Source organism: Dreissena polymorpha, chromosome 3, assembly GCF_020536995.1.
Source record: "Dreissena polymorpha isolate Duluth1 chromosome 3, UMN_Dpol_1.0, whole genome shotgun sequence".
NCBI classification, from domain to species: Eukaryota; Metazoa; Mollusca; class Bivalvia; order Myida; family Dreissenidae; genus Dreissena; species Dreissena polymorpha.
Window position 1 is genome coordinate 126,449,146 of NC_068357.1, and position 16,243 is coordinate 126,465,388.

General features: G+C 34.2%; 2 protein-coding genes across 4 annotated transcripts in view; both read right to left on the reverse strand.

The window, feature by feature from the left end:
- LOC127871328 (uncharacterized) overlaps positions 1–15,151 on the reverse strand; it is a 290,977-nt gene extending 275,826 nt beyond the window's left edge. For all 3 annotated transcript variants that reach the window (XM_052414135.1, XM_052414137.1, XM_052414136.1), the window contains exon 1: positions 14,450–15,151. In XM_052414135.1, the coding sequence (XP_052270095.1) occupies positions 14,450–14,829 (380 nt within the window). In that variant the 5' untranslated portion in view covers positions 14,830–15,151. The remainder of the gene's footprint in view (positions 1–14,449) is intronic.
- The window catches only part of LOC127871331 (uncharacterized), a 205,646-nt gene that overhangs the window by 178,458 nt on the left and 10,945 nt on the right, over positions 1–16,243 (reverse strand). Inside the window, exons 6-7 of the mRNA XM_052414139.1 lie at positions 15,960–16,154; positions 15,168–15,769 (exon numbers count right to left, since the gene is read on the reverse strand). Of these exons, the coding sequence (XP_052270099.1) occupies positions 15,744–15,769; positions 15,960–16,154 (221 nt within the window). The 3' untranslated portion in view covers positions 15,168–15,743. The remainder of the gene's footprint in view (positions 1–15,167; positions 15,770–15,959; positions 16,155–16,243) is intronic.

Sequence of the window (16,243 nt, forward strand, 5' to 3'; positions counted from 1 at the left end):
TAAAAAAATTCCAAGCAGCGCAATAGGGGGCATTGTGTTTCTGACGAACACATCTTTTGTTTTTTTTAATCTTTTCCGAAAAATTTTTTTTTTGCTTTCAGCCAAGGTCTTGAATGTAAAATCGCGTCTTTCAGAGTTATTTGCCCTTGTCCCGGAGATCCGCCATCTTGGAATGTGGCACCAAGAACTCATGAAGCAGATGAGAATCAACGTCCAGATACAGGAAGTCAATCAGATCTTTGACACCGTACACTTCCGGGAAAGCTAGAAAATGTTGTCTATCTGATTGGGCAAAATTTTATTTTCATTGGTGGAGATTTAGAAAAAAGAAATCATCTGGTTGGACAATTTTATATCAATACCAGTATTGTTCAATTAAGGGCAAGATAAAAATGTAATCTTTAGGATTAAAAAAATAATTTTGATTTTTATTGGTTCAGAGTGATATATACGATAAATAATGTAGTATGACAGTATAATATCTATGCCAACACCATTCGTTTCACGGAAAGTTAAAATGTTATACGTCTGATTGGACATTATTTAATTTATTTTCATTAGTAGATCGAGAGTAACACACAGAAAACAGCAGGTTGCAGAAAGTTCTATCATAGCTGTCTAATTCTGGTAAAGTGAAGAAAATTGATCACTTTTGATCAAAGGTGTGTTTTCAAACTAATTTTGGAATCTAGTGCTTGGTTGATAAAATTTAGATTGAAAAGAGCGTAAATGAAGTATTGAGGGGAATTTACTTATAACTTAAAAATATTTTTTAATAAGGGACATTTTAAATGATAACATCAGACCAATAAGTAAATATATTAAATAAGAATAGTTAAAAAAAAAATTTCAATAAATTATCTTGAAATATGTAAATCAAAAAAAACATTTTACATATTTCCAAATTTTTATATGAAGGGACAGAATTGTTAATCAATTGTTGAATATTGAAGTATGAAGGGGATAAATTAAATTAAACCACAAGACACAATCTTTAGCACAACATATTTTCAGGCCTCTATTTTTTTTAGCCAAGTGTCATGTTTACAGTTTTCAAAATATGTGTTAAGATATGTTTAAGGAAATTTCTATAAAATTGTGGATAAATGTTTCAGATGTAAAAGTGTTTGTGTGATTTATTTGTCATATTATTTAATTTTTATTGCGTTCATACCCAGAGATTAGCTTAGCATGCTCTTTAACCCTCTTCACCCTCAGAAGCAAAGTGAAAAAGGCTATGTGCAAACAGCATTAAACCAGAAACTCGCAGTCTGTTCAGATTTTATGCTGGTTGCTGCTCATCAGTATCTAAGGGTTGGAAAAGGGGCCTTTAAAACTTTATTCTAGAAAGAAAGGTATTTAATTAAATTTAACATTCTAAGGAACTACATATTCATCAAAATATATAATAATAAATTATCTAAGTAGGAGAGGGTTAAAAATAGTTAACATTTCATTGTGACATAATTTATGATTACTGTTTACATCTATTTCATTTTATTCAGTTCCATATTACTTTAGTCATTCAAAATACCTTCCAAAATAAATGTAACATTCCATTTGATCAGACTGTGATATTGCATGGTGATGTTTTTTTTAATACATTAATTTTGTGTAGCGCATAATTTTTTCATATTTACATTTAGACTGGTTTTGTCTTGGCAAGAACAATATATTATTTTATTCTATCTACTTTATTTTCAATTATTATATATAAATATTATAACTTTTAATGAATTTTGTAAGTTGAATAATGAAACATAAATTCTCTATATTTTAGTGAGTTGGTTATGTGTATGTTTTTGTTTGGTTTTTAATAAGAATTTGTTATGTGATTGAAGAAAACTAGATATTTAGAATCATTGAGGCTTTTGTATTGAATACGTTATTGTTATGTTGTCTGTAAGTATATTTGTTATGTTTTGCAAAGCGCTGCTGATTTTAAATTGCAATGTTACATGTGGTTTGCCGTCCTACATTTATTTTTGTTAACAAATAGAGAATTATTCCTTAAGTAGCAAACCAATCCAAATTTAATAACAAATTAAAAATACTTTTTACAATTTTTGCATATCATGTCAATATTTTATTGGTTATTTAATTGACCTCGTTTGATCCATGTCCAGTGTTGATTGTAACATTGCAAGTTTATGTACATATTATATATTGGTATATTGAAACGTTCTTGTTAGTTAGTTTAACTTGTTAGTTATGAGCTAATTTGCTAGAAACATTGTTATACGTGAAGCTTTCAATGTGATAATGTGTGATAATTTTACAATATGTGATAGTGTGCTCCTTTCTTAATTGATAAAGTGTTGAATATGTTATTGTGGTTTTATATAAAAATGGACTTACTGGATTTAGTGACTTATTATTTTGTATTTGTTATTAAGTATATATTTTTTATATTTTTTTACAAATTGGGGTAGCTGCTACAGATTGACTAAAAAAATTGTACTGATAGTGTGGTCACATTTTGAATACCTTATGAATGTTTGGTATATGAAGTGAAAAAATAGTATACTTACTATTTTTTCTAATATAATTTACATTATTTAATTACTATAACATCATCAAACACTGTATTGTAAACAGGTCGCTGATATCTTACTCAGATATGTTTGATTGAAGTCTGTTTTTGAAATGTGCTTGGATGCTTTTTGTGCTCTTCTAATCTTTTATTTCTCCAGCACACATATGTATGTGAAATAGTGCTAAACTGAACACCCAGATATGTAGAAATCATTATTATTTGTTGTATATGTTTTGTTTCATGCAGCACTGTTGATGTCGATAGAAACTGTTTTTAAACATGTGTTATTTGTATGCATATAATATGGTGTCATTCAAATGTTTACCCAACTTTTGATGGAAGGGATTTAGTCATCAAATTGGAATCGCTCATAATTGGCCCTAATGTGAAAACAACATTTTATAAATGTACCCAGAAAACAAAAGTATTTATAATACATTAAATCGAGAAATGTATTATTTACATGATCGACTTCGTATCTTATAAAAAAAAAAATATCTAAAGTTTTTGACTTCACAACATGTATTCATATTTATATTATATAAGTACTTTTGTTCATGTACAAACACATTATTATTACAATGTTTAAAGTACTTTTGGTGATGTACAAACAAATTATTATTATAATGTTTTTCATTAATATTCATTTTAAACATTAACCAACTGAATTTGTTACACAGGCAATTCTATATATTTGTGATATGATTTGTTTATTCAATATTTTGTCATCTAACAATCATATTTATACATGTTAACACTCTGTGCATTTTGTCTGTCACATTATGTACATATGACTTTCATTACATATATTGGTCTACAAAATAAATCATAAACATTTGTGTTATATACAATCGTTTAATTTTGAGATTTTTTAAATGTATTTATGTTATGTAATAATCCTGAGGTATGATAAATACTGTTCCTGTTTTTGTTATTAACCATGTGACGTTAACACTAATATGATTGAAAAGACCCCTCACATTTTCTTACAAGTCCAGGAAAATCTACTCCATCACCTAATCCATTTCAAGTGTGTACAACATTGGCTTCTTTGCTCATATACAAACAATCAAATATTGAAATTTGGAAAACTTTTTCACATTAAAATTGTTTTGTCTTAACACTTGAGATTGTTAATAAAAAGGATTTTCTAATTAACCAACTCGCTAAATTTGTTTAGTTCAGCAAAACTTAATCTGACTGTGACCTTTTCAAACAGTGAACAATTATTATATTTTTTGTTAGAGTATGTATTTGTTTTTTTTTCAGAATGTAAGTAAAGGCTTGTCAAAATCTATAAAAATAATGTTATACTTAACCCTTTCCCTCTCAGAAGCAAAGTGCAAACAGCATAAAACCAGAACAGCCTGCGAGTAACTTGCAGTCTGTTCAGGTTTTTTGCTGTTTGCTGCTTATCAGTATTTAAGGGTTAGAAATATAGCCTTTACAAGTTGAGTCTAAAGGCCCGGTCACACCGCCAGAACTTTGCTTGAGCGTTCCTGTAGCGGTGAAAAACAATCATCACCGCTCGCTACCGTTCACGACCGTTAAACAGAAGTTGGCCACCGTTAAGGCAACGCCGTATACGCTCGGTCACCGCTGATGGTTCCTCCTACCGCTCAGAAAGTTTTGAGCTGCACAAAATATTGCGAGCGGTGAGGAGCGGGCAATTTTCCGCTCTGACAATGTTCACCACCGTTCTACCAACGCACAGTCAAAGTTTGGCACCGCTAGACGCAAGTTCGCGGACGTTTGGGTCCGCAAGGCCAACGCAGAAATCTTGAATGCTGGACAACCGCTGCTTCGCAAGCTTTGCCCGGGCGGTGATTAAACGTTGCACAAACTTTGGTGGAGCGGTTGTAAGCGTTTATTAAACGGACACGGAATTGCTGGAACGGTGTCGGGCGTTGAAGTAGCGATCCATTGCAGTGATGAACTTTGGTTTGGCGTTGGTATTGAGGTGTTGGAGCGGGACCAGAATTTGGCTATAAATACGGGGAGAAATGAGTCAGGAGTCCATTTAAAATCGAGCTACCGTTGAGTGCAGACCTCATTTTAATTTGCTCAGTTACAGTAAAAGTGATCTACCATGGATGATGTGAGACTTGTTGTGATTGGTGCACTAGTCCAGCAGCAGAATCAGAACCTCCTCAGATTGCAACAAGCTGTTGACAGAAGGAGTAGAGAGAGAAGAAGGAGAGACAGAGTTGTGTTGGTCAGAAAGTGAATACTGAGAAGGCCTGAACATGGACTGTATAACAAGCTGATGGTGGAGCTGAGGAATGAGGATCCACGAGCCTTCCATCACTTTAGGAGGATGCCACAAGCCATGTTTGATGAAGTTGTACAGAGGCTTACCCCCCGATTGACCAAACAAGACACCAATTACCGACCAAGCCTGGAACCTGGTCTCAAAGTGGCAATCACCCTACGGCACCTGGCCTCTGGTAACACCTACAGAAACATGCAATACGCCTGGAGGGTTCCCCACAACACCATCAGGGTGGTAGTTAGAGAAGTGGTAAAGGTCATCATTGAGGAGTACACAGATGAATTGTTGTTTTGCCCAACAACTGAACAAGGATGGAGAGACCTGGCTGACAAATGATACCAGAGATGGAAGTTTCCCCACACAGTTGGTGCCATTGATAGCAAGCACGTGGCCTGTAAAGCTCCTCCTAACTCTGGCTCAGAGTTCTACAGAATGCTGCCTCTCCATCTCCAGCTTTCCACTTCTTTTGTCTACGTGGCATGATGAACTTCAACTATTGACTTCTATCAACAATTATCAGAACGTCTATCAAAGCGATCCGTTTAGTTCCGTAGTCAGAAGCGGTTTGCCGCTATACCAACTTTAAACTCCCGCCGAGCCGACGCGCGCATGCGAAGAACGCCGCTCTATCAACGCTCGCGTCACAGCTAAACCAAAGCTCGCTACCGCTCGATACCGTTAAACCAACGCTAAACCAACGCTGGCTTCAGCGGTGCACCGCTTTGGCAACGCCCGTGTTGTCGATTTTTGTCCCCATTTTGTGCGCGGTGACGAGCGTTGCCGAAATTCGGCCCCTCTTCATACCGTTCAAGGAACGCTCCAGCAAAGTTCTGGCGGTGTGACCGGGCCTTAAGAAAGGTCTTTAATTAAATTTAACTGTCTAAGGGACTACACATGCCTAAAAATACATATCTAAGTCTGGGAACATTTAATTAGCACTGGATAACAGTTGATATTACAAAACTAGTACACTGCTTTGCTAATCTAATATGTCCCATGGTAAATCAAAAAGCAAATTACTAAATGGAAACAGAGTTCTTACAATATCCAAAAGGCATAATTTAGAAGTCTAAGTTTTCAATGAAAAGGGAAGGAGAAAGGGGTAATTCCTAAGGGCCAATGTTTGTCATACTTCTCCCCCACCCACTCCCAATGTATAAAATGGTGTTTGGAAAATGCAATGACCACACCACAATGTGGGGCATGATATATTATATGTTTGTCTTGTGTAAGTGTGGTGTGTCAGTGTTAGTTATTTTCCTAATTTGAAACAATATGTAAATTTACAGTATGGGTAACGCGAAATAACATACATGGATATTAAATCTAACATAGTTAATGAAGTCAAAGGGAAGTCAATATTGAGTTGTGACGTGTTTTATTCCACGTTGCGTCAAATTGAAATAGAAATAATATGAAGAAATAAAGCCTTGCTTCACTGAAATTGCTTGAATTCTTTAATGCATAAAAAAATACTAAATAGCATACAACAACAAAAAATATGTTGCTTTTTTAGTGTGTTAATGACAATATCCACTATAAATTGTATGAAACATTGTGAAGTAATTTCACCATTTTGGTCTGTGTCTTTGAGGCTCATGCACACACTTGGAGTGAATCTGCATAGTTTTGTACTGTTAACAGCTGCAACCTCGACTTTATAGATTCATATATTCGCAAAGAATATCACTCATTACGAGGATTCTGAAATGGTATAGTTTGAAGTAAAATATGTGTTTTTTGGTCAGCTGTACTTGATAATAGAATTGTTCGGGGTTGTGGTGATTAACATTAAGGAACAGTAACTCCATCTTAGAAAGTAGTCAAACTTTTCACAGTGGTCTCCCCTACTACAACACAATGAAGCCAGAAAGGGAGACCTCTTTGGAGAATTTAAGAAATCTCATGTTCTTTATATTTCATTACCTCCCCTGTGTCAGAAAAAGTATATACTTGGTTTCCATCATTCATTGGTTTTGGTTATCCCATCAACTTGTATGTATTATTATTATTAGAAAAAGCATGTTTTGTTTTGAGAAAAATAAAAGCATTCTTTTGAGAAAAAAGTATGATTTTGTTTAAGAAAAAAAATCTTTTCAGAAATGATATTTGTTGAATAAAATACATATTTTTTTCAGGTTATAAAAAAGTATTAAAATGATTTACAAACATAGCTATGTTAATTTTCTAAATGGTATTTACATACAAGTTGGTTTAATATACAATTCATTTGTTGTAAATATTAATTATGGTTTCAAATGAGGTGCACGTTTAGCTAGCATAGGTAGCTTATTATTTTAAAGCAGTAGATTTGTCTCTTCAATTAAAGCAGAAAGCTTTGCTTATACTAACTATTTGTTAATTAATAAACAATATTTTGTTTTAGAATAAATGGATATCTTAGCTTGATTGAAGTTATTTTCACTTTCTTATACTATTGTATCACGAAACATTAATTTTTACATCAATTAATGAACTATTTTAATTGTATGGTCCAAAATGTCTACATGTTTTCAGAAATATGATTTTATAAATTATATAAATGATAACTCTATTATTATTAAAAACACACTCATGTAGGTTAAATTTGTAGTATTGATTAATATCTTCAGTTTAATTATATACGTTATATCCATCTAATTTTAATATTAATCATGCATATGTTAGCTGTGTATACATTAAGTTCAATTGATCTCAAGAATAATTATAGTTTATGCTATAATATATATATATATATATATATATATATATATATATATATATATATATATATATATATATTGTCTAACACAGCACTGACTTTAATTTCAAAGTTGCAAGTTATATTAGTTTGCAATATGATCACTAAAATTATCATTTAATATTTTAAGTTTAGAATGTTACCTTAAATATCTTTATAAGGCTCTAGCTAGTTGGTACTAAATGTTGTTCAAATATTAATTGTATTTAAAACGTTTACGGTAAGTGATTTAAAAAAATATATATTTATTGAAACGAGTTTTCACAACATTAACACAAAATACATAAACGTATATAATATGTACAATTGGGTTGTCATTATAGCTATGTACAAAATTGTATTTTAAGTGGATAAAAAGGTATCTATAGTTGGACGATTCAGGACTCATATTTCGCTCTGTAGTGTTGTTACAAAGTTTAGATTTGTTAAATTCCTGTCAACAAACTTCGTTCAATGTTAGCATATTAAAACATAGTAAATTTTTACACGATTTAGTTGGACTGTGTCCTTTGAAATACCGACTGACATGTATGTACTATTGATAGATGCTAGTTAAACTGTGTTTGAAAGGATATTGTAATAAATGGAAAAAATGATCAAATTGCGTTTGCTATTTCCTTCAGTTGTATATAACATTAATTTTAAGACTTTTACTTAAAAAAATATCGTTTCTAATATACAAAACAGAATCGCGATTTCGAGATCAACGTGCAAATATCACAAATATATGGATGTGGCTCAGTGGTACAGCGCGCGCATCTCTAGAGTAAAGGAATGGACACAGTAAGTGAAAGTGAAACTATTTGAAACCATCCTTATTTGGAGTCGCAGCAGCAAACTTGGAGGTTTGTATTTTTGTATCATCTTGTTTTTAAATCAAAGATAAATGAGCCGGTCTCTGGGAAAACCGGTCTAAATGCATGTGCCTAAAGGATTGTGCGAGATAAGCATTTGCAGTTTACACAGGCTGATCTGGTACAACACTTCTGCTTTAATGGAATTTTTATGTCCCCCAGTCTATACTGGGTGACATATTGTTTTTGCCCTTTCTGTTTGTTGGTTTGCATCAACTTTAACATGTGCCATAACTTTTGCACTATTGAAATTATCAACTTCATATTTGGCATGCATGTGTATCTCGGTAAATCGTGTATCTCATGGAGCTGCACATTTTGAGTGGTGAAAGGTCAAGGTCATCCTTCAAGGTAAAATATATGGGTCAAAATCGCTCAAAAGGGACATAGTGTTTCACAAACACATCTTGTTCTTTTAAAGAAAGCCACATTTAAATTTAAATCCAGTTTAGGCCTAAATTATTTCCCAGATTAGCCTGTGCAGTCTGAAAAAGCTTATCTGGGACGATATTTTACACAAATGCATTGAGACCGGTTTTCTTAGAGACCGACAAAAGTATATTTTATAGGGCTCGGCCTTGTCTAAAGGTTTATGTTTTATTTATTTCAACACATTCCGTCTCAGAAATGAACTTAGAAAAATGATGAAATTTAAAACATCAATTGAAGTCGCAAAGTTGTGCTGTGCATTTTTGCTATTAAACAATACTGAAATAGGAGCTAGTTTGCAGTTATAAAGTTAAAATACCTTTTGCTTGTCTTATTTGACAATGGACTTTGTTGTAGATTTCTGTTAATGACTAGAGCTTCCATATACTTTTTATTCTTTGTTATTTCAGGAAACTGAGGGGTCCGGCTGGGGAGATGATGATTGGTGAATGCCAGATCATGGGTCGTCCCCATAGCAACTGGGCATAGCAACAGGGTCTCATTAGCAACCATGAATGTTTGTGTTTGTTTGTGTCATATCAACTGCATATTTGGATCATACAATGCAAACCAGCATTACATTTGCTTTTCTGCAAAATCATGTGCGTTTGTAGTCTTTTTAAAATTCCATGAACTTTTTTTTTTAGGGCAGGCATACTTAACCCAAAATGAAATTGTCATGTGTAATGCTTTTAATCAAACAAGGTTCTTTGTATCTCCATCTTGGTAAGTTTTGGTTAATGCATGCAACGAATATGAAAGATTGAAATAATCAGAAAATTTGAATAATTATCCAGAATTATATTGAAATTCTATTTAGGTTCGAATTCGCTCTTGACCTTAGCCTACCAACTTGTCTTTCACAGAGACTTAACACTGAGCCGAAGTGTATTAGATGCTTCACACCTTTTACACGAGACTCTCAACTGAGCGGCAGTGCATAACACAATGGCAAAACCTTTAAACAGACATTTAAATAAACAACTTCTTGAACTTTATTACAAGATTTATTTATTAAAACCTTTTTAACGTCACATTTAACTTACTGAGAAAGCAAAGAAAAAGAGTATTAATTGTGATTAAAAACAATATGTGTAACGCAATCAGCATCCATGGAAAAGGTACACAACATGCTGCTTATTATAATAAAAGTACTGACAGTACTGGTGTCGTGAAGATGCTTTTGAAGAGTATGGATATAAAAGCATCAATTTAAGTTTATCTACATCACTATAATTGTATAATTTTTATTGCTCGTCATTTATCCGCATCCTTAATTAAATATTTGGCATAGCTGCAGTGTACATGAACGTTTAGACAATCCACAGTTCTTTGTAAAACTTTATTAAGAACAAGAGGCATATTTCTGCAAAGGAGCCATTCAGAGTTTTGGCAATTAGTCAGTCATCCACCCCGATAAAGTATGTTAAGGTTTAAGTCAAGAGTTTAAGGGTTGTGGTGCAATAGTTTTCGTTCTATGACACTGCACTCGCCTTAAATTAGATTTATTTACCTGAAAGCAGCGAGGTATGCCGATTGAGAAAATTTAGACAACTCAATCGGACTGGCTCGGTCTTAAAAATTATGCCAAAAAAAAATTGGGTACGAAAACAAATTTGTGTACGAAAAAAAATTGGTAACTAAAAAATATTTGGGAACGAAAAAAAATTGGATACGAAAAAAAATGGGTACGAAAAAATTTGGGTACGAAAAAAAAATTTGGGTACGATTTTTTTTATTAGGAAAGGTACCTGTAAGGATACCGGGGTACCCAAAAGTATCATTTGAAAATCGGTGTACGGTGAAGTATACTTCAAAGTACCCGGGGTACGGGGAAGTAGTACCCATGCATGGGAATCTGATCCATTAAGCTCCACCTTCAGTTCAATGACTTCGAACAATGTTGAAAATGGCACGATTCCACTATCAAACGGCACCACATACAAGTAAAGTTCTCTACTTTGCACAATTAACATCGAATTCCACTGTTATTATCGAGCTTCCTAATAATTTAAACATTTTCTTTGACATTTGCCAATTGTTGTTTTTGTTTTCCATATTTCAATGATAATCAGCAAGGTATGCCGATTAAGAAAATTTAGCTTACTTAATTGGCTTGGTCTTTTAGGTAGGTCGCCATTGTGAAATTTGTTATCATGGTATTACTAAGACGAGCTGCTGAAGCAGCATCGTCAACAAGAGTGCCAGATTGTCACAAGATACGCCCGTTCGAATGCTTAATGCTGGAAATGCTCTAAGTGACCTTGTGACTTAGTTTTTAACCCGACATGACCCATATTAAAACTTGACCTAGCTATTGTCAAGATACAACTAGTGACCAAGTTTGGTGAAGATCGGATGGGAACTATTTGAATTAGAGAGCGGACACTGCTGTGGACGCCGCCTCCGGCCCGCCAAGGGTGAAACTATAATACGTCCCATTTTGAAAAAAAACCGTCGTATAAAAATGACATTTAAAGATACCAGTATATTGGTAAAACATGTAAACGATGATGGCACTCTTTCGTTTGAGTTCAATGTCTTTACCTTTAAAATATGGTCAACACTGTTACAGTTCAACTAATATAAATTTTACAACGGGATCCATAGTTAAAGTTTTTTTTCACGTGGAATACACTCCGCCAGTGCATAAATCAGATAGCAACAATCGGATTAAAAATGAAGTTTATTAGACATATTTATTTACTTGCATAAACCAGAACTGGATTGGAATACAAGTTATTAAATAACAGAATCTAAATCCATCTTTAAAATTGAAATTTTGAGAAGAAAAAGAGTGTTTCCCCTCATCACCATCACCTTCAACACCATCATCATCATCACCACCACCACAATCTCATCATCATAATTGTCGTTGTCATCATCACATGCAACAACAGCAACTTCATCGCTGTCATCTTATTCGTTATTTTTGTCATATCATTTGCACATTCGTCATCATCATTTAGAATTATTATAATTCTCATCTTCACATTATCATCAAAATCATCATATTCACCATCGTCAGAAATAATAACAACATTCAAAACAATTCAGCAGAAATCATAACATTTGCATCATATTATGATATAGATTAGAATTACAACAATAAGAAATGGCATTACATTACCAAAGAGACATATGGTATATATTGAGGAATGTTAAGTCGCCTCGCCACAAGAATTAAATACAACTGACAATATTTGTAATTATTCAAGCAAGCATGCAAATTAAATGAGTATTGACTACTGTTTCTAGAATCTTTATCTTTCATATAGAATGATGAAAATATCTGAAACACGGTATGAATGAAATGAAAAAACAATGAGATTATAATGAGCAATACAATATACAGATAGTCATATAGTGACAGTCCTCTACAAATTTATTTTGTACATACATAACGCAGTTCTAGAAATGTACAACAAACGTGTTAACATTATAGTGGGGTCATGTAGTCGCATGTATTACTTTAATTACTCATGGCTGTATTTCTAACATGGTTGATTTGAAGTCGCATTCAATATACACTTAATTTTGTTGTTTGTTCATAATATGTATGCAATTATTTACACATAATGAAACAATGTTCGGGAAATATATCATACACATGAAAGAGGGATGATCCAGAAATAAATATACTGTTTTATATGTTTTCGTTGTGAATATGTTTTATTGAATAAAGATTATATCAAAATCTTTTTAGAATATGTTTAATTAAAAAGATTGTGGAATATAAATGTAATGCGACTCATCAACACGATTTCCATTATAACAAGTATGAAAAAAATATAACACATACTTCTAATATCTTCTTGAAATAACTAATTGTTATAGGAGAACTACACCATTAATAACATCACTGACGGACAGACACCAATTCTATCCTTTTGACGGGGGATTAAAATCTCCATAATAAAAAGAGAACATAAAATGCACGCCTAAAAGTGCTTACAAAACAAGCGACGAAAACATCACTGAACCTTATTTGACGTGCTCCGGATTGCCCGTGGTGACTTATTTTAATCGTCTGTCACCTCTAGATGATAAATGGTAAAGGAGTAAAACTATTCGTTAATTTAAGGTATTTACACTTACATGTATGTTCATTAGTTTTTGTATTAAATCAATAACTGAGCATAAATGATGAAGTTTTCATATTTCCGGATGATCCATCTTATATAGTCTTGTAGTCGCATATATTACTTCATTTGGTCAAGTCTGGATTTTTAACACAGTTAATCTGAATTCGCATTGATATGCGACCAAGGCCGTCAATTGATGCATGATATTTTGAATACTGATATGCTTTGCCCCCATCAACATCATCATCATCATCAACCCCAACACTGTCACGTAGAGACCAGGTCTTAGTGCTAAGTGCAAATTCATATATTCGAAATCGTTTCACTTTAACATTCTCCAGTGCTTCGAGATTCTGTTTGATGGACATATATTCCTCTGGTGGAATCTTCTGGGACCAGTTCTTATCTCTTTTATCAATACAAACGAATTCCAATCTACACTCAACTGATTGAGTCCATGTCAACAGTTTGTTCACAAGGTCGCTGAGTTGTGAAGGAAGCAATGAATAAAAAGAGCATATCAAATGCTTCAATGACGGGGGAAGCTGCAGGTCGATATATTCAGATAAATTAACTCTAAGCGTTTCTAGCTGGGAGAGGGATTCTAGTGACTGTGACATTTGAGGTTCACGATGCCAGGATGCAAAAGATTGAGTCAAAGGTGGAGGCCTTACACTCAGATTCTTGACATCCAGACCATGCAGAGTCTCCCATAGACAGTTTTGCCAGATTAAGTTGCTCACTTCGATTGCACATGTTTTGTTTAAATCCGTTTTTATCTTTAAGTTTATACCTTCAAATGGAATGCTGCCTGCATTCTCTGCAGATGATCCTATGTGACTGCCTGGCAGCCTACCCTTTACCTCATGATCGAGTGAAGTTAAAATACAATCTACCAGATTACACCTCACCCTATGATCAAGTGTCAGCAGCGTTCTGAGCAGACTGCGTAGCCAGTTTGAGGAAACTGTGACTTCACGCAAGTCAATGCATGCTATATTGAGCAGTACTGGAGTATAGTCTGCACACTGTACTGAATCTTCACCGTTTAATAGACACCATGTATGATTGTCTTTATTGTCAACACTGGTCAAATCAAATCCATTTAAGGCAATCTTAGTCAGTTTGTGTTTGTTATGAATGAGAGGTCGTTTTGGTAACAATTTCACCGTATTGCTGATTGCTATCGAAAATAAATTTTCAAACAGCGACAAATCCAGTCCGTCATAAGTTGTATATATTTCAATACATTTAAGACTTTTATAATTATTAACAGAGAGTGGTAATAAACCAACTCCATCGTGAAGAGTAATTGATACTAGGTGATCATGATGTGACAAGTCAAGCTTTCTACATTTACAACCTCCAACTAACCGCAGATCTTTCAACCTGTTAAGACCCATTAGTGCACTTGGTTGCACTGTTGCATTACACCCGATAGTCATCCGTTCCAGGTTGTGACACCATGACAAATCAAACACCACACAACATGAAGACCCATGTTCTACCCAATATTTTCGTGTAAGTGTAGAGGGACCAGGATCATCACATGCAGGCAAAGAAACAGGTCCAGATTTCTGACAACGAGTAGACAACGCGTCTTGTGCACATATTATTACACTAGTTCTATACAAATCAATGGCTAAAGATTGTGCACGTAACGTGTTCAGTGCCCAAATGTGAGACAACTCTTCAGCATCATAATCATTTTTGAAGTCAAAGTGACTCATATGCAGATGTATTGGGGTGTTCTTGTTGGCCATAGCCTCCCTGTAGCCGGAAAGGATCAATTGTTGGTAGATGTTCTCTTGGACGGTCGGGTGATGATAATTGCCATCAAAGCCGTGCTCATTCATCAGTGCAGATAGTTTATTCGCTGCCGAGATGTTCAAGCCACACAGGTAAATGAACATTTGAGATATATCAAGATATGAATTGCTATGGCGTTTGAGATAATCGGAAACGACGTCATCCACAGCGTCTGCATTGTTTGCGATATGATAAGCAGTTAAGAATTCCTGAAAAGTTTTGTGGACAAACCTACAAGTCGTATCAGTAGCTTTTTTAGATTTCCTTTTGGTTAATAACCCTGATTTTAGTGCGAACTCTTTTGCAGATGGAAGCAAAAAGTCTGACAATTTGACATCGCTGAAAACTGTTGATGTCTCTTTTTCATTTGAAAACAAAAAAGAGAACGCAGCTTCAGCAATGGAATCTATGTGAGCCTTATTTGATTTTAGATGTTTTGAACCTTCAAAGTTCTTTACTGGCGGTGGATTCAATTTGTTGAAATAAGACATGTCATGAGTGGCTTTTTTGCATAAACAGTCAAGTAGGGTAGTGTACAGATCACATAGTGACGATCCGGTGAGACGCTCAGCCGTATCATCTACCCAGGTACAGAGGACAAGTGCCTGCAGCATAGGCGAAGATGATATCGACTTAAGGTTGCGACTCTTGAGGAATATGTTGAATTGCTTCACACTTTCTTTGATATCCATTGATTCTTCAAGTAAGCATCGTAGTATTCTTTCAGTGAATGCTTCAGTATCGCTTATACCCTCAACTTCTAACAGAATATCTATTTGAGAATTTTTGATACGTTCATCACTTAGTTTCCATGGTCGAGACGTTGTGAGTATGATGCATTTTTCTTTAGGAATTCCTGTCATAGAAGGAAGAGATTCATCACTAGGCCATTCATCTAGACCGTCTTGAATAACGAGACATATATCATTTTTTATAATTTGAAGACAAAGTTTCTTCGCTTCTTCACGCTCGTCCTCCGTACAAATATTATCAATTAGCTGCGTTTTGATCATCTGCATTACATCCTTCTGATGTCTTGAATCTCTCAAAGAGATGAAAAAGAAAAACTAAAATTTTTTTAGAGTTTCAACGTCAACAAACACCGTTGTCTCTTTTGTAGATTCCGTTGAAGGAAAATGTATGTTACACCAATCATTAACTAACTTGGAAGCAAATGTCGATTTGCCACTGCCGGGCTCACCTTGTAAATATATACGTCTAGATAAATTATCACCACGGTTGAAGCAATCTTTGTACGAAAAAATTTGCTCCTGTTTTGTGCGTCTCCCATCATTCTCTATTTTTATCCTGTGTAGTTTTGGACTGACATAGACATCTTGTACGTGCTTATCGAGACTAGGATACAAAGAAGACAGAGGCACGTAGCTAACAGTTTCACGGTAATGGTCCACCAGTCTACAGCGAAGATCTGGAATGATAATACATTTTCATAGAAGTACATAACATGTGAGCATTTGTTCTACTACAAATCAGATATATGCTCATAGACAAACACAT